Source organism: Stigmatopora argus, chromosome 13 (assembly GCF_051989625.1).
Source record: "Stigmatopora argus isolate UIUO_Sarg chromosome 13, RoL_Sarg_1.0, whole genome shotgun sequence".
Classification (NCBI taxonomy): Eukaryota; Metazoa; Chordata; class Actinopteri; order Syngnathiformes; family Syngnathidae; genus Stigmatopora; species Stigmatopora argus.
The window spans coordinates 15,964,167-15,981,390 of NC_135399.1; the positions used below are offsets into that span (position 1 = coordinate 15,964,167).

A 17,224-nucleotide genomic window follows, 5' to 3' on the forward strand; every position below is an offset into this window, starting at 1 on the left:
CATATACATACATATACATATATACATATACATATATATACACATATATACATATATGGGTCATTTTCACATAATTCAGCAAATAACGGTAAAGATATGGCCCTGGACTTTCCCTTTATGTGTTACAAAGTTATAAAAATTAATTACTACTGCTTTGTTTGCCACATATTATACTACATTTGGCACCAATTTTAAGAGAAATCTATTTGAGACACAAATACATTGAGAGCCAGTTTATGTTGAATTTGTCCACTCCGTTAGATGTCCAGAATCTAGTGTCACAGTTTATAGGAATGAAAAGTCGGGTTATGATTTATTTGTTTGTCTCTATTTAGAATGTGTTGTTTAGATTTGTTTCAATAGTATTTTCACTCAAGTTGTCTTTGAGAAAAATGCAAAAGAATTGCAACTGCAAACAGTTTTACTGATGTACCTTTCATATCAGTTAGTGTGTCTTTACCGTTATCACATGAGAAATACACCAAAAAATTCACAGTAAATACACCAGGTGGCTGGTGTGGGAGAAGTACCAGGATGTTGTCAGCCATATTGTCAACGCCAGCTAAGCAGAAGCCATGAGAATGAAACTAAAACCAAGGTAAGGACCATACCTGTGAAATGTCGTAACAATTCCATGTCTTTACCGATGTCCTAAAAACTTGGTGAACATAATTACTTTGCTTTTTAATGAACTGGGCATGGTGTATGCATGCAGAACACTATCATTTACTGAGTGCCAAGAAATACCATCTACCAATGTCAAAGGCTGAGGTGGAATGTTGTGTCTTTACCGTTAATAAATTTTGTCTTTACCGTTATTAAAAGGTGTATACAATAGATATGTAGAGATGAAATACATATTTTTAAATATACAACAGATATGTAGAGATGACGCTAACATGTTATGCTATGTTTATGTGTATACTAATTCCTGCTTTGATTTGTAAAATTTCCAGAACATGAATCCATTTAAGAAAAAAGGCGGTAAGCCACCTGCGAAAAAATCTAATGCTGCAGCGATGCGCAAATGCAGGGAGAAGATTAAAAATGACCCTGGAGCCTATCACAAATATTTAGAGAAAGAAAGGGAACGATATCAGAAAAGAAAGGCACAAGGAAAGATTCCAAATATTCACCCATATTTTTTAAATTTTAATTAATTATGTTTTCATTAAAGTTCCAGCTAAGATATTTCCAGGCAGTGCTAGTGTTGCTAATTAGAGATAATCAGAATGCTTGAATTGCATTTTGTAAATTATTCATTTTCTGAAAGTGTCTTTACCGTTATTTGCTGAATTATGTGAAAATGACCCATATATACACATATATACACATATATACACATATATACACATATATACACATATATACACATATATACACATATATACACATATATACACATATATACACATATATACACATATATACACATATATACACACATATACACACATATACACACATATACACACATATACACACATATACACACATATATATATATATATATATATGTATATATATATATATATATATATATATATACACATTTTGCTTTATCAATTAAATCATGCAGTCTTTCTGAATTCATTTTTCTGTAATGTATAATTTTTCTGTAATGCCATCAGAACTATGTCTTTTTCCTAACTGGCTAAATATAATAGAACTAAATATGTCTCTAAAGTATGATACATTTTTATGGGCTCCGCTCAAGCCTCATCTTAAAATAAATAAATAAATTTAAAAAGCATCGCGCAGAATTTGCCAAGCTTGATATTCCATCCGGCATACGGGTCAATACGACAAATCAATTAATAACGACTATCTTAATCTTTGACACGTAATCCTGAAAATCCAGTGTAGACACACTGCGTTGTTTGCCCTCCTGCGGGCCAAGACGCAACAATAAACGGAGCGGTCACACAATAGTCACCGATAGCACCAATCAGATAAGAGTGTGTGCTAAAGCTCTCCCGCGCGGCAGCGGCCATGCTATAACACAGATGATGGCATTATTCAAAGTGTTTGCGCCTAGATGAAGTCACACCCGGATAGTCCGACACGCCGCGCGGGAGCCGTGGCGCCCCAAGCCGATATTGTTTGCTATAGCAACACACACACAAAATGTACGCACGCACACACATATACGCAGCTTCGACCGCTCCTAAATTATATTTAAGCAGCTTTTCATGACTCATTACAAAGATACAAGTTTCCCTCCTGTTGCGCATTCCCACCCGGGCCAATTGTGTTGTATACGTTGTCACGATGCAGATATTAGACAGAAATGCCAATGTATCGCTTAGTCATGTGAGTGGCTATAAAAGGAAACGTTTTTTATATCATAAAAAGAATCCTTCTAAAGTCATTTAGAATGTAGCTTGTATGGATTATTTTTGACGGTTTACTTGGCCTACAACAAGTGGCATCGTTACAAATGAAATAGGAGTCAGATTGGGGGTTTCCCCCTTGCTAATTAATTTTAAAAACATGTAAGAGTTTGCAAAAGTACTTTTTTAAATAATGACGTATTTCTGAACCGCATAAACTCAAAAATGACTTCTTCCCATATTTAGTTAGAACTCACTCTAGCGCCCAAGATTTGGAATACTACAACAATGTTTTCTTCATAAATATATATTGATATGTCAATTTAAATATGCTGAAAGTCAAGTTGAATTTAAGGGTTTAAATCCATCTTGGCATCTGGCTTGCATCACATCCAATTTAGAACAGTGTGATTTTAATAGAAATTTGAAAAAAATGTTTAACTAGTTATATTCATGGGTAAAACTATATTTTTAGAAAATTCAAACAGTTGATTTTATGACATTTTTTCTTAGTTTTGTCTCAGTTTGCTCAGTTGTCACGATATGCTGCGAATAAACCATCTCAACTCTTGACAACCCAAGTGTAAATTGAGGCTGGCTGGCTAAGTCACTAAGTAAAAAAACTCAGGGAGACACTAGGACACTGCTCTCTAGTGTTGACACCTTAGAATAACGTCTTCTCATGTTCGTCAACCGTTTGTTTGTCCTAGCTCTAGCAAGAGAATAAGAAATAAGCTCCTTCCTTACCGGTGGGGTTGATTTGGAAAAAGTAGACCGGGGTCCGCAGGATGGCGTGGAACATGCGCTGGTGAAGAGTCTGGGCCGAGTTCACCAGCACGTTGAAGAAAACCAGGCTACGGACGAAGCCCAACACCAGTGCTGCTCCCGTTAAACCTGGAGGGGAACAAAAAAAGGAATAAATATCTCACCTAATCTACACGCTAATATGATCCTCGTGTTTTTTTTAAGGCATCCCTGTGTATTCTTTTGTCGAAGAACTGCTACCCTTGTGGTAAAAATGAATCAGAAATCGATGTTTACAGAGTGGAGAAAAAAAAATGTCGACCACTTAAGTTTCTTTGGCTTTTGTCGTTCCGAGTGCCTTTCTATGAGTTGAAGTGCAAAGAGTGAAGCAGTTAAGAGTCACGGGCAGAAAAGCGCGAATAATCCGCCGCCATGTCTGAATGCAGCCCAGGCCCGTGCAGCACCAACACTTGGCCTTGAAGGCCTTCTTGGGTAACTGCCAAACAAGCTAACGAGATGCCGTTTCTTTCTTTCTGGAGTGTACACATTCCCTTTTTTCGAGGCGGACAATGTCGAGGTTCACCTGCATAAACACTCAGGTACAGGTCAAGGTCCAGCTGGGTGGAGGAGAGGAGGCTGCCATTGAGGCGCTGCGTCGCGTCCACGTGTTGCTGTTCGGAGGCCCTGCCGAGGAAAAAGTGCCAACAAGTTCGCATTCAACCAATGACGCAATAAAGCCGATTTTCGGTGGGAATTTGTTGGCGGCGCCTTACCAGTGAGCCAACCACCAGTCCTGCAGGACAAAGGCCACCTTGAAAACAAACCAGATCCGAATTTGTCCTCATCCCCGACCGGCGAGCGACAATTTGCATTAGGAACTAAAAGAAAGAGGGCTCACGTGTGCTAAAGTGTTGAGGAGGAGAAGGATGAAGAGGAGCAGGAAGTGAGCACCCGCTCGGAAGTATTTCACGTACATGTGCAGGCCCACGTCTCCCTGCGTGCGCATTTCCTCCTCGGCGGGCTGCTGCTGAGGCTGCTGTGCATCCTGCAAACACACCGATGCCAGTGTCAGTCAGTCGGGCAAAAGACAAGTCTGTCCTGCCCTCTGGAGGCAAAGAGGGATAACGGCATTCCCATTTCTATTCTCCGCATCCGTTTACATCAGCGATTCATTACTTGCAGTACGCAAGGAGCAAATAAGAATGTACTATAAAGGATATCTGGATGTAGAGAAGTTAATGTCGGGTGAACATGTTCTAGCGTTTGTCAATTTCAATGTATTTTGGGAGTTATGTTTTTCCCGTATTTTATACATTTTTTGATCATTTCAAATTGTGTACGCCGTACAACGCCGTAGTAATTTTTGTACAGGATTTTTTTTAAGTACGTTTTTTTTTGTAAAACCGATCTCGTTTTACCCATTTGGGCTCTAATCCGGATCGTCTCAGTCACTGGAAGCAGACGAAAACATCATCGTCGACTGCTAATATTGTCATGCTTTAAGCATGATATGCACACGCATACTGCCCTTTCACATTTCTGCCCTTTTCACTATATAAATATAGCGCGTCAGCAAGCAAAGCCAGAAAGTCAAGATGTCAGCATCATCAACAGAATCTTGAATTTAGTGCATGCTGATTGAGCACCCTGTCCACTTTGTAGAAACTTTTCGATTTTTATGTACGTTTTTTTTATTTTTATTTATTTTTTTAAATCGCTTAATAAGGGGAATTACAATCATTAATAAGGGGATCAATTGGCCGAAATTGACAGGTATACACACTAACAACAAGTGAACTTATTCTGCCTGCTAGGATGTCAACGTAATTTGACGGTCTAATAGTCCGACAGTCATGAATTTGTAAAAGCAGGGAAATTCACTTTGTTGTTTTCTGCCAACGACAGTTAAATGATAAAACATTGTTATTGAAAATACCATTTTAACTCATCCAACTCGAAGCACAATTAAATAACCAGAATTTTCCCAATATCAACGGCAACCCGACACCCGCTTTGCACCTACCAGCGTGAGCGCCTCCTCCCTCAGCGAATAGCAGGAGGCGGACAGGGAGGCCATGGACGACATGGTCTTGTCGGCCAGCACGCTGGGGCAGAAGGAGGCCCTGGCCGTGACGGGGGTCGCGGCCGTTCTTTCCTCCTGGCCGTCGTCCTCCTTGAGGAGCGAGGAAAAGTCGAGTCCGGAGCTCTGCAGCTCACCGTAGGTCCCCTTTGCCACCAATTGACCCTGGCGACACCAAAAAAAACACGCACTGGCTTCCAACCATTTTAAAAGGAGGACCTCGGAACGTCCGCTCACCCCAATTAAGACCACAATTTGATGAGCCGCCTTGAGATACTGAAGCTGGTGAGTGACCAGAATCCGCGGCTTGTCCTTCAGAAGTCCACAAATGCACCTGCCAGAGAGAATAAGGAAGGGGTCACATAAAGCAAGCGTTGGCGATGAGGCGGGCGGCGTTCTTCTCTTACTCTTCAAACAAATGCTTGCCCACTTCGGCGTCCACGGCGCTGAGGGGGTCGTCCAGCAGGTAGATGTCGGCGTCCTGGTACGCTGCTCTGAAAAGCACACCGACTTAGAGGAAAAGTTGTGGCTTGCCGACCAGAAATGACGGTAATATAAGTTACTTCAAAGTTGTCCAAAGTCGAGCCTCTTTGTGAATATTCTTTATTTTTTCCTTTTAAATTTTCCTAAGGTTTTCGTTTGAACTACTCAATGTTTTAATTATATATTTTTCATTTTTAAATGACATTGAATTAATTGTATTGACTTGATCTAAAAAAAAAAGTTATAACACTGAAAATTCTTTTTTTTTTTTTTACTTCTTTGTGTATACGTATTTTCTCTCATTCTAACTGTTCTTTACAATTTTAGCGAAATAAAAAAATGGCCTTGTTTTACTTGATTTAAATTCATTCATTCAAAAAGGGTCTATTTTTTTTCAATTTGGAAAACAAAGATATTTGCTTAATATAAATAGGCCGACTTTGAAGCGGAAATGCCCAGACCAATAAAGCAGTCAATAACACTCCAATGTAATACTAACCCAGGGGTGGGCAATGCGGTCCTGGTGGGCCGCTGTGGGTGCCACCGATCCAGCAAAGACGCTAAGCTACGAACGGGGTTTACGCTGAAACTGACTGCAATTCACCGAATGCACTCTAAGGGTTGGAATGAAAACCTGCACCCACTGCGGCCCTTTGTGGAATCATTTGCCCAGCCCCGTTAACTAAGCGCCGAGCGTAGAAACGCCCAAAACAACCGCGACTACGGCAGTGACAACGCTTTTCGGCGGCGGCTCCTGGGCACACCTGGCCAAGCTGACTCTCGCCTTCTGTCCTCCGCTCAAGTTGGCGCCTCTGTCACCAACGGGCGACAAATCGCCAGCCGGCAACAGCTTGACGTCCTGGACAAGTTCCGAAACGCAAGCCCTTATGGAGTCGTTCCGAAAGCGCACTTACTCCGAACGACTGGTTCGAGATCTCCTCGGAGAACGGGACTCATTCTCACTCTCTTGAGGGCGCAGGCTCGAAGCACTCGGTCGTACTTGAAGCGGTTGAGCTCTTTGCCGAACAAGATGTTGCTGCGGAGGGTGCCGGGTAAAATCCAGGGCTGCTGGCAGGTGTAGGTCAGGTCTCCTCGGACTTTGACCACGCCGCTTTCTTGGCTCAGTTCGCCAAGGATGGCGCCGAGGAGGGACGACTGGTGTGCAAAAAAATAAAACAACAACAATCTGTGAGCGCTGAGTTTTGTTCAGCCAGTTAAATCTACTGGAAAAAAAAAAGTGTACCTTCCCCGAGCCAACGGGACCAATCACAGCTAGTAGCTCACCGGCTCTGACGGTGAAGGAAGGAATCTGTAAGGTTGGAGCCTCTTGCATCTAAAGAGATTATTTTCAGGCCATTGAAAAAACACAGGAATGTGGGAAATCAGTATATATCGTTTCACTAAATGTTCATTTTTGTGGTTGGGTTTTAAAACTAATTATTTCTCAATCTGTACCATCACGTTGGTAGTCAAGCGTGCTGACCACCGAGCTAATGGGTACTTGTGAGTGCTGGTAGGTGAAGCTAGCTAGATTGGACTGTAGCTCAGTAGTTAGCACCCTCAACTGCCACAGTAATAATTTGGATTACAAACTTGGTTGGAGAAGGGGATAAAAAATTGAGTTCTATAATAATAGTTTATTCTTAAATTTCCATTTTTCTTTTATGGTTTAGGCTCCAATCTAGTTCACCAAAATTTTAACAAGTTTCATAACAGCTTTTTTGTAATTGATTAGCCACAAATCCAAGGTATACCTCACCAATTTAATATATATTTTTTTTTAAATTTGACTAGCCACAAATCCAAGGTATACCTCACCAATTTAATATATATATTTAAAATTTGACTAGCCACAAATCCAATTTAATATTTTTTTAAAAAGGGAAGGAAAATAGCGACAGCTTCAAAATGTATACTGTACATCACATGTGTCAAAGTGGCGGCCCGGGGGCCAAATCTGGCCCGCCGCATCATTTTGTGTGGCCCGGGAAAGTAAATCATGAGGGCCGACTTTCTGTTTTAGGATCAAATTAAAATGAAGAGTTAAGATGTATATTAAATTTCCCGATTTTCCCCCTTTTAAACCAATAATTGGAATTTTTTAATCCATTTTTTCTGTGTTTTTAGTTCAAAAATCATTTTGTAAAATCTAAAAATATAATAAAAAAAGCTAAAATCAACATTATTTTAGATCTATAAAAAAACTGAATATTCAGGGCTTTTAATCCAGTTCTTTTAATCCATTCATGAAAAAAAAATCTAAATATTATATCTAAAATGGTCGGGCCCACATGAAATTTCCCGAATACGGGATGAATAAAGTTATCCAATCCAATCCAAATCGAGTTGACGTTAACGCGGCCCACGAACCAACCCGAGTCTGACACCCTTGCTGTACATGTTTAGGATGTTTAAAATGTTATCGTGTAATCTTTATAACATGGCACCTCACCTGATCCCAATAGCACACTAAATCCTCAATCTTCAACATGCATTCTTTTTTGTCGGCCACCGGGAGTCCCAGATGCTGAGGAGCCACTTCATCCAGGAGGAGAAAATTCTGAAAAAGTGGATAGTGTTATCCAAGGAATTTCACCCGGATGGAGATATCCTCGTTACTTTGATTCTGCGGACGCTGATGAGGCATTCCGAGAGCTTCTCGACGGCGCAGGGAAAGAAGAGCGTGACGGTGAGCCTGACGGCGCCGTAGAGGGCGACGGTCATGAAGACGGCGCTCGGAGACAGCCGACCGCCCGTCAGCACGAAGACGCAAATGGTCAGAAAAATGATGATCTTGCTGGCAACGAAGAAGGACGCCATGTTCAAACCCCGCAGGTACGAACTTTTCATAATTTTGGAGATTTCCATTCTGCGCCGGAAAAAAAACACTCATTGGGAAACGCACGGCAACCGTACGCATGCGATCGATGGCCGACGGCTTACCTCCTGATGTCGTCCACGAGCGCCGCGAAGGGTTTCTCCCAGCCGTACATTTTGATAACCCGGATTCCCGAGATGACTTCGTTCATGGTGCGGATCCTGTCGTCCGTCAGGACTGCAGTGTCGGCCCTACGCGGGAAGATCCCGATGGTACCGACTCGTCACGTAAAGTGGATCGCTACCAACCTGAGTGTTGAAAACAGCCTTCCAAATCCAGTCTGCACCGGTAGCAAGACAAAGAGGACGGCCATCCCCCAAAGGCACGATTGGCCCATCCAGTACATCAACAGGACTACCACGGCTATGGCTTGCAAGGGGGTGATCCAGAGAAAGTGCAAATACAAAGTCACCTGGGAGGAAGAATACAAAACGGGTTTAAATCTAAAAGCGGCAGCCGCCAAATGTTTCCGAAAATCACCTCGTCGAATCTGTTGACGTCGTTGGACAACAGGTTGACGATTTGCCCCGTCGTGGTTTTGGTCAGCGCCGTGTTGTTAAGACGAAGAGCCTTTTCGGAACGTAATATTTACATACCATGAACAACGGAAATTGATGGGAACGCCCAGTGGGTCTTTTTTTTTTATTTTCTATTTTTTTACCTTGCGATAGATCATGTGACACATGGCCACCCGGATCTTCATGCCCGCTCTCTGGGCTTGGTAGAAATAGAGATGGTGGAGGAAGGCCATCCAGGCAGTGGCTAGGCAGAGACCGGTGGCATAGGTGTAGGCCATGTGGACTGCATTTGGGCCCGCGGCTCCGGAACCCTCAAAGTACTCGATGAGTTTACCGAGTAACAGCGGCTGAATGATTTTGATGACTTCCTGATGGAGCAAACCAGAGTTAGAAGACTTGAAATCACTTCTTTAACCCTAAATACGGCAAGTACATCACTTTTTTTGGTCATTAAAAAAAATCTTGACCCCATATAGACCTGTTTTTGTTTCATGTAGGCCACAACAACATTTAGACTTTCGTCAGGCTCAATGAGCATTTAGACCACATGCGTCAAAGTGGCGGCCCGGGGGCCAAATCTGGCCCGTCGCATCATTTTGTGCGGCCCGAGAAAGTAAATCATGAGTGCCGACTTTCTGTTTTAGGATGAAATTCAAATGAAGAGTATAGATGTATATTAAATTTCCTGATTTTCCCCCTTTTAAATCAATAATTGTATTTTTTAATCCATTTTTTTCTGTGTTTTTAGTTCAAAAATCATTTTGTAAAATCTAAAAATATATATAAAAAGCTAAATAAACATTGCTTTAGTTTAGATCTATAAAAAACTGAATATTCAGGGATTTTAATCTAGTTCTTTTAATCCATTTATTAAAAAAAACATCTAAATATCATATCTAAAATGGTCCGGCCCACATGAAATCAAGTTGATGTTAACCCGGCTCGTGAACCAACCCGAGACTGACACCCTTGATCTAGAGTTAGATTATTTTTCTACGAAATAAATAAAAGATGAACGCTTTGCCGTCACCTGTAGGAAGATGTAAACTCCTATCAGCACGTAGGGTTTCCAGTAACACTTTATGAGGGCCCTGGTGAGTTCAGGCTGCCGTTGTTCTTTTGTCGCAATCTTCATTTCTTGGTTCCAGTACCTTTTGAAAAGCACAAAATAAGCGCAATTGCCGCCAAACACTAAAGTGAACGACTGTACCACCAGGATCGGGTCTAAAACACAGTCCACATTTAAAGGGAATGAAAGGAGGAGCTTTGATTGGCAGCGAATGAGGCGGCTGTGATCATCGCAAACTGAAGCCCGCGGTTTAATATGCAGCTAACTTTATTTCAAATGTATCATATTTTTGCACGTCAAATAGCTACTGGCAACACTTCCCCTTGGCGTGCATAAGTGAGGGTCCTCGGGTCTTTGAGTTGCTGACAGCCCCATGCTGTTCCCTCTTTGGAACCCATTGACAAGCAAAGCTGTCGACCAGACAGGACGACACTACATGTCATACGCGACCGTGTGGGGAAGCCAACAATCGGCACAGCGGGAAACGAAATACGCTGCTCGATCGCCGGGTCACTGCCAAATAGTCACAAGTGTGTGAGAGAACAGACTGTTTTTGTGTTGTACCACCACTGGTACTTTCTATATATAGGTGGACTTAATGTCAGGGTCATTCTCGAACACAAGATCACCTTTCTTTAACGAGAGGAGGGACTTTGACATGTACAAGGAGAGAAACACACTAGAATGTTACAACAGCTTTCTCCAAAATGTTTGCTTTTCAAACATGTACTTTAGGTTGGCCCGCCAAGCTCGCTATGGTGAATGCAAACAGTGAAACATGAACACGATACATATAAATGAAGGACATTGAGAAACTCTTACCATTGTAACTCCTCCCCGAGCCTGTCCGATGCATCCTCAGGAAGAACCTTGTACATGTCATTTTCTTCCAGCTTCCGCTTGTAGCCAATCCTGAACAAGGGATTCAACCAACTACAGGATACAAATACATAATCAGTGCCAAAAATATGAATCACATTAATAATGCAGTTTTGACAGGCTATTACAAGTATTGAAAGTGTGTCACATTTAGTCTTTGTCACCGAGCAGAAAAGCCACTAAAAGTGCACAGGAGTCTGGTATTTACCGGGCCACGACCAGTAGGCGACAGTGTTGAGTTCAATAGAGCTCCTGACGTCACAAATATTGTTCGGTATTCGCAATCATTTAACAGGTTTGAAGCATCTAAAACATTCTTACGCGAATTCTTTCAACTATGGGAAAATCTAAATATAGGCTTCTATTTATAACCTCTTGTAGCTTCTATTTTAGGTTGTTTTTTTTATATCTGTCTTCTCTGTAGTCAGTGGATCACAAATCATGAAGTTAACCGCATGTCAATAAACACTTTTAAAAACAAAATTAAAAGAGGTCTATTTTTACATTTGAAATGAATCCGATTTTTACAAGTAGTCACTTTTGTGTGTTTTCTTTTACCTATGAATGATATTCGCCCTTCACGCTGTCTCTAAAATGGATATTTGGACTATTGCATGTATTTCTGAAGTATGTACGTAATGTTCGTGCACAAGGCCGACGTGATTGTCAACGATGGCCGTCGCTGATTTCTTACCAGAAGAAAAGCTTGGAGAAAAGATTAGCCTTTGACGACGGATTATCCTGGACGTCTTTACGCAGAGCTTCCATGTCTCTGGAGAAAGTAACACTTTCTCTGCGCCGGGCTACTTGAAGAAAGAATCAAAAAAGAGGAATCGCGATCGAATTGATGTCAACATTGCAACGGTTTTAACATTAGGGACAATTGGGATCAAATCGAAAGCAGCCGGCTCTGGCAGGCGAGCGCATCTTGGAAAGGTGACGTAGGACCCAGCGGCTTCTCTGATTGGTTCTTCAAAGTGCCCATTAAACTCGTGCCACTTCCATTTAAAAGTAAAAAGCGCAGCAACAAATGAAAACGTGCACAAAAATAAGGTCGACGTCAGAGATGTTAGTTTAACGGGGACGTAATTACAAAATAAAACGTGTGGCGAAAAATAAACAAGTTTGGGTCAGTGAGGCTCGCAGCACAAGACCAAACGTTTAGATGACGTCATTATTAAGAAACACTTGTCAATGGTAGTACTTATAATACCGTTCGGGAAATAGTTTTAATATTTTTTTTATTTCTAGCGAATATTTATGTATTTGTATGAGTTCATCGGCTGCCATTGACGACAAGGATCGTGGGGGGTGCTGGAGCCTATCCCAGCTAACTAAGGGCCCCAGGATGGGGGACACCCTGAATCGGTGGCCAGCCAATTGCAGGGCAGGAGGAGACAAAGGACAACCAATCATAGCTAGGGTTAGGCAATTTATAGAATGCACGTTTTGGGGATGTGGGAGGAAACCGGAGCACCCAGAGAAAACCCACATAAGCCCGGGGAGAACATGCAATCTCCACGTAGATAGGACCCACCTGGGATGGAACCCACGACCCCAGAACCACTCTTTCGCCGACCCGCTCCCCATTAACGACAACAGGCATTTAATTTAAACTGCGAGGATTGGCAAAGTCGTCAAAATAAAGTTGGAAATAATGAGTCATGAAATGAATGTCGAAAGTGAACTTTACTTTCACGGAAATTTAACCGGTGACACTTTTCTCCGTAAAATGACGCATAGGTGCCATTTCTAGAGCCAAAAAAAGCTGCGTTGGTACCACCTAAAATGCCTTAACGACCCCCTTGCCCAAACTTGGATTACCGTTTGACATGAGGCTCTCTCGTCCATCCTCGAGCGTGACTAACGTCCCCGTCTGTAAATCATCTCAGCGAAAACACGTGTCCAAAGTGTAATTTACCTGTCCGTGTGGGGCGATCGCTGAAAAAGATCGCGTCCAATTGCCAAAGCCAGCAAATGTCCGGCTTGCAGATCCTGGCTTTCCTGGGCGGCCTGGCGGGTCTGGGGGCCACCATCGGCGCCACCGTGTCCAACGAATGGAAGGCCACCAGCCGGGCGTCCTCGGTCATCACGGCCACGTGGGTGCTGCAAGGCCTGTGGAATAACTGCGCCGGGAACGCCATCGGAGCTCTCCACTGTAGGCCGCATCATACCATCTTGAACCTGGATGGTGGGTACCTTGTCGTCCTGTTTTCATACAAAATATAGATTTATTTTCACCTTTTTTTGACCATGGGAGAAATATATGACACACTCTTACACCACTGCTTACCACAAAACAATCATGAAGATTGAGAAATCAGTCAAAAATGAATTTTTGATCAACATACATTTGGATCTTAAACTTATGTTAAGAGGCAGGAGTACAAATATTTTGCATGTTTGTAGATAGTTGGTTCATTTTACTATTTAACTTTATTTTGCTTATTTCTACTGTTATTTCCTATAAATAGTTTTTTTTTATGTCGCTTTGTCTTTTCTGTATTTAGAACACCGCTTTTGTCATTCTGTGTAGAATTGACGTCTGTTTTTAATTTGCTTTTGGAGTTAAATTTTTTAAAGGTTTTTTTTCTCTTACACATCAAATTTTAAACTACAGGACGCGCCCAAAAAATTTTAACTCCTCAACCTAGTCATGTAAAACTAAATGACTAAAAATAATGAATATAGACTTACAATATGAAAGAGACAGGCTTGAGGACAATGATTATTTCACACTGTCATGTTTTACAAGACAGTAATTAGGTATAAATTGTGAAAAAGAAAAAACATATCTGTCAGAATTAAAACAAAATAAATAGATTAAAATACAAATAAATAACACTATATATTAATGGCTTGCTTTTGTATTAATAGACATGATTTGAAATGGACAAACTGTAGTACAGTTATTAATATTGTGTCCATTTTAAGATGCCTCTTTTTTTATGTCCCGCATATTTTTGTAAGGTGGGAGCACAAGAACCGATTAAGATATTTAGAGGACATGCTGTCAATGAATCATGACAACGTTCACGTATTTAACATCAGTGACGGGAAGTCGGTCAAACATTACCTATGGCTATTTTTTTTAAAACCATGTGCATCGATTTCCTGAAATAAAATTGGGCAAAGAGTCCACGAATGGTTAAAAAAAAGAAAATGATTTTTGAATGAAGCAGCTAAACCTTTTTTTTTGGGCCTCTCCAATTTGGTCAGATTTATTAGTGAAAATGAGCCGACCTTAAACGCAATACATATCCAATCCCTTCGAACTGGGAAGACTATCGTCCAGCTTTCCCAGTTCCAAAAGAAAAGACATCTATCGTCATCGCCACCGACGCCAGCCCTCCCTTTCCCAAGCACTTGGACGTCCCCCCCGACCCATTGGCTTGGAGTTCAAGTCCAAACTCCCCGCGGCGGTCCCGTCCACGACACATTAACCAAGTTAACCGGCTCCTTTCTCACCCGCCCGGGAACCATTAATCAATCCGGGACGGCGCCGACGGGGCAGAATCGTCGGGAGCAGCATGTATCAGGAGATCCTGGCCTTCGCCGTCGCCACCTCGGGATGGGTCATGGTCTCATCCACCTTGCCCACGGACTACTGGAAGGTGTCCTCGCTAGATGGGACGGTCATCACCACGGCCACCTACTGGTCCAATTTGTGGAAGACGTGCGTCACCGACTCGACGGGGGTGTCCAACTGCAAAGACTTTCCCTCCATGTTGGCGTTGGACGGTCGGCAGAGTTTTTAACCTCTCGTTTAATTTCTACGATATTTCGTGGAAACGTGCGAATGTCTCGTCCCGCTCGGCCGATTCTTCCAGTCGATAAAGGAGATTGATTTCAAGGCCAAAGGCGCTTTGGCGCACGGCTCGTTGGCTCCGAGCTAATATTTGCCTCGGAATGTCGCCTCGTGACTAATTGGAAAGGTCGAAAGGTCGTGGATGTGTGGCTGATTGTTTCCGTTCCCGTAGGTTACATCCAGGCCTGCAGGGGTTTGATGATCGCCGCCGTGTGCCTGGGATTTTTTGGGACCGTCTTGGCGCTGGTGGGAATGAAGTGCACCAAAATAGGAGGAAGCGACACGACCAAAGGGAGGATCGCCTGTGTGGCGGGGGTTAACTTTATCCTCAGCGGTAAGAATGTCTGTCGTCGGGCCATTTCAGTTTGCTTTTCAGTTTGCTTTTCAATTTGCGGGTTAACCGAGTGTGGCGAGCGAGAATAAGGCTCGACTCGCCAGTCGATAAATAAATACTATTGCCTATGAACTGTCAAATACTGTAGCTCCAGATTTTGAGATTTTTTACCTGAATATAGTTTATTTGTAGTTATATGTCAAACAAACGAAAGAAATTGCATTGGGGGTGGGGGGGTTGGGGGGGGCTTGATGCAAAATACGGCAAGTATGAAAGCATGTTGCATTTTATTGGGCGAAAATATTATTTCTGGGGATGTTTTTTTTTTTAAACATTGTACTTATGGATTTTTTGTTCTTTTCTATTCAGTATCTTTTTTATAAGCTCAATTGTAAGATCTAAACATGACTTATTTTCTTAATACAAAAAAAAACTAAGAAAGTATTCAGAAACATTGAAAAATGGCAAAACAAATCAGTTTTTAGTATTAAATACTGACATTCCTAAGTTTCCGTTACTGATTTCCACATTTTTGACCCTTGATCTAAAGAAGTACTGTTAAAGTGAGCAGCTCCATCTAGTGGTAAAGTGGCCAAGTGCAAGTGAATGTAGGCTGAACTGAATCTTCATGTGCAGGCCACATTCAATGAGTTTTTTTGTTATTGAACCTTTACATATGATAAAATGTAATTATTTGTGTTTTTTTGTCGTTGTTGTCCTCTCTTAGGTTTGTGCTCCCTTTCAGCGTGTTCCCTCTACGCACATCGGATAACCTCCGAATTTTTCAACCCTTTGTTTGTAGCCCAAAAGTAAGAATTTCTCACCTCTTCAAATGAATTCGACTTTGAAAGTGCTTCTCTTTGCCTCCATTTTTTTTTAGGTATGAGCTGGGAGCGGCGCTCTTTATCGGCTGGGCGGGTTCTGTCCTTTGCGTTCTAGGTGGCGCTGTCCTCTGCTTCTCGGTGCTGGACTGTAAGAAAAAGTAAGATGGGCGTAAGAAATGACGTTATTTTTTTTTGGGTGGCTCGTGGATGGTACATTTTTTGTCCACCCGCAGACGCGCAGATTATGTCTACAGGGGCGCCGCCGCCTCGCATTCGCATATCTCCTCGTACCAAAGAGGAAGAGGCCAGTCCGTGGGCCAGAGGCCGCCTCCCGAGTACAGCAGCGCCTCCCGGGCCCCCAACTTTGATAAGAACGTCTACGTGTAGATGATGTGAATATTAAGTGGAGTCCAAAGATAATGGCACACCCAAGGAAACATGTGCGGGTAACACCAGGTGGATTCTTGATTGCTATTCACGGGGGAAATGGCATTTGTGTCCAATGACAAGTTGGGACGATGGTGCCTTGAGGTACAGGTGACCTTTGTGTGTGTGTGTGTGTGTCTGTGTGGGTGTGTGTGTGTGTGTGTGTGTGTGTGTGTGTGTGTGTGTGTGTGGGTGGGTGGGTGTGTGTGCGTGTATGTTAGCACTGTACGGTGGTCGTCAATTCCGTTTACTGTCAAAGCACTTGTAAAAATAACAGGAAAGAGAAAGATGCCTTGAGAAATGTTTTTAGAGCAATTCATTGAGTCTTAAATTCGAAACTGAAGGTAATTTCGAGTCTAAATTTGGCATTTTACCGTGTACCTTAAATGGTCTGTTTCAAAAGAGCTGTGTTGTGGAAATGCTATTTTTGTACAATATTTTGATATTTAAAATAGTTTGTAGGAAAAAGAAAAGTGGCAAAAATTTGTGTATAGCGCTTGTTTAATTTGTCTGTTAATTCAATCGGTGACATCATAGCTCTCTCTCTGAAAGCATTTCAACATTATTAATTCAATTACGTGATTGCGTTTTTTTGTATTGGTGTATTGTATCATTATTTTATTGAGATATGTATATGTGTAAATTAATCAAATGTCAATAAATGATAAATGAATGAGAAAATTCAATTTCTAACGTGACTAATTGACTATTTCTGGGCCACTTTTTCTTCACTTGAAATCCTGTTGATATGGGCTCACTCTGCACGTTTTTTGACTTTGCATTTGATTTTAGGGTGTTTTGGGCTATTCCCAGAAGAAATGAACACTGACTACAACCCCTAGAAACAC

At 41.9% G+C, this 17,224-nt stretch overlaps 2 protein-coding genes across 2 annotated transcripts in view; one reads left to right on the top strand and one right to left on the bottom strand.

Moving 5' to 3' along the window:
- The window catches only part of LOC144086677 (ATP-binding cassette sub-family C member 4-like), a 48,324-nt gene that overhangs the window by 29,864 nt on the left and 1,236 nt on the right, over nucleotides 1–17,224 (bottom strand). The window contains exons 3-23 of the mRNA XM_077616684.1: nucleotides 15,951–16,096; nucleotides 12,906–13,192; nucleotides 11,679–11,787; nucleotides 10,928–11,038; nucleotides 10,067–10,187; nucleotides 9,180–9,404; nucleotides 8,999–9,088; nucleotides 8,767–8,930; nucleotides 8,584–8,709; nucleotides 8,260–8,509; nucleotides 8,093–8,200; nucleotides 6,884–6,973; nucleotides 6,604–6,795; nucleotides 6,405–6,499; nucleotides 5,565–5,651; nucleotides 5,395–5,491; nucleotides 5,101–5,322; nucleotides 3,976–4,122; nucleotides 3,851–3,888; nucleotides 3,661–3,761; nucleotides 3,081–3,227 (exon numbers count right to left, since the gene is read on the bottom strand). Of these exons, the coding sequence (XP_077472810.1) occupies nucleotides 3,081–3,227; nucleotides 3,661–3,761; nucleotides 3,851–3,888; nucleotides 3,976–4,122; nucleotides 5,101–5,322; nucleotides 5,395–5,491; nucleotides 5,565–5,651; nucleotides 6,405–6,499; nucleotides 6,604–6,795; nucleotides 6,884–6,973; nucleotides 8,093–8,200; nucleotides 8,260–8,509; nucleotides 8,584–8,709; nucleotides 8,767–8,930; nucleotides 8,999–9,088; nucleotides 9,180–9,404; nucleotides 10,067–10,187; nucleotides 10,928–11,038; nucleotides 11,679–11,787; nucleotides 12,906–13,128 (2,743 nt within the window). The 5' untranslated portion in view covers nucleotides 13,129–13,192; nucleotides 15,951–16,096. The remainder of the gene's footprint in view (nucleotides 1–3,080; nucleotides 3,228–3,660; nucleotides 3,762–3,850; nucleotides 3,889–3,975; nucleotides 4,123–5,100; nucleotides 5,323–5,394; nucleotides 5,492–5,564; nucleotides 5,652–6,404; nucleotides 6,500–6,603; nucleotides 6,796–6,883; nucleotides 6,974–8,092; nucleotides 8,201–8,259; nucleotides 8,510–8,583; nucleotides 8,710–8,766; nucleotides 8,931–8,998; nucleotides 9,089–9,179; nucleotides 9,405–10,066; nucleotides 10,188–10,927; nucleotides 11,039–11,678; nucleotides 11,788–12,905; nucleotides 13,193–15,950; nucleotides 16,097–17,224) is intronic.
- LOC144087261 (claudin-10-like) lies at nucleotides 14,488–16,426 on the top strand (the record flags this gene model as incomplete). The annotated part of the gene is made up of 5 exons (XM_077617671.1): nucleotides 14,488–14,725; nucleotides 14,965–15,126; nucleotides 15,854–15,935; nucleotides 16,007–16,108; nucleotides 16,184–16,426. Coding segments are annotated over 5 exons (738 nt in total), but the record flags the coding sequence as incomplete, so codon positions are not given.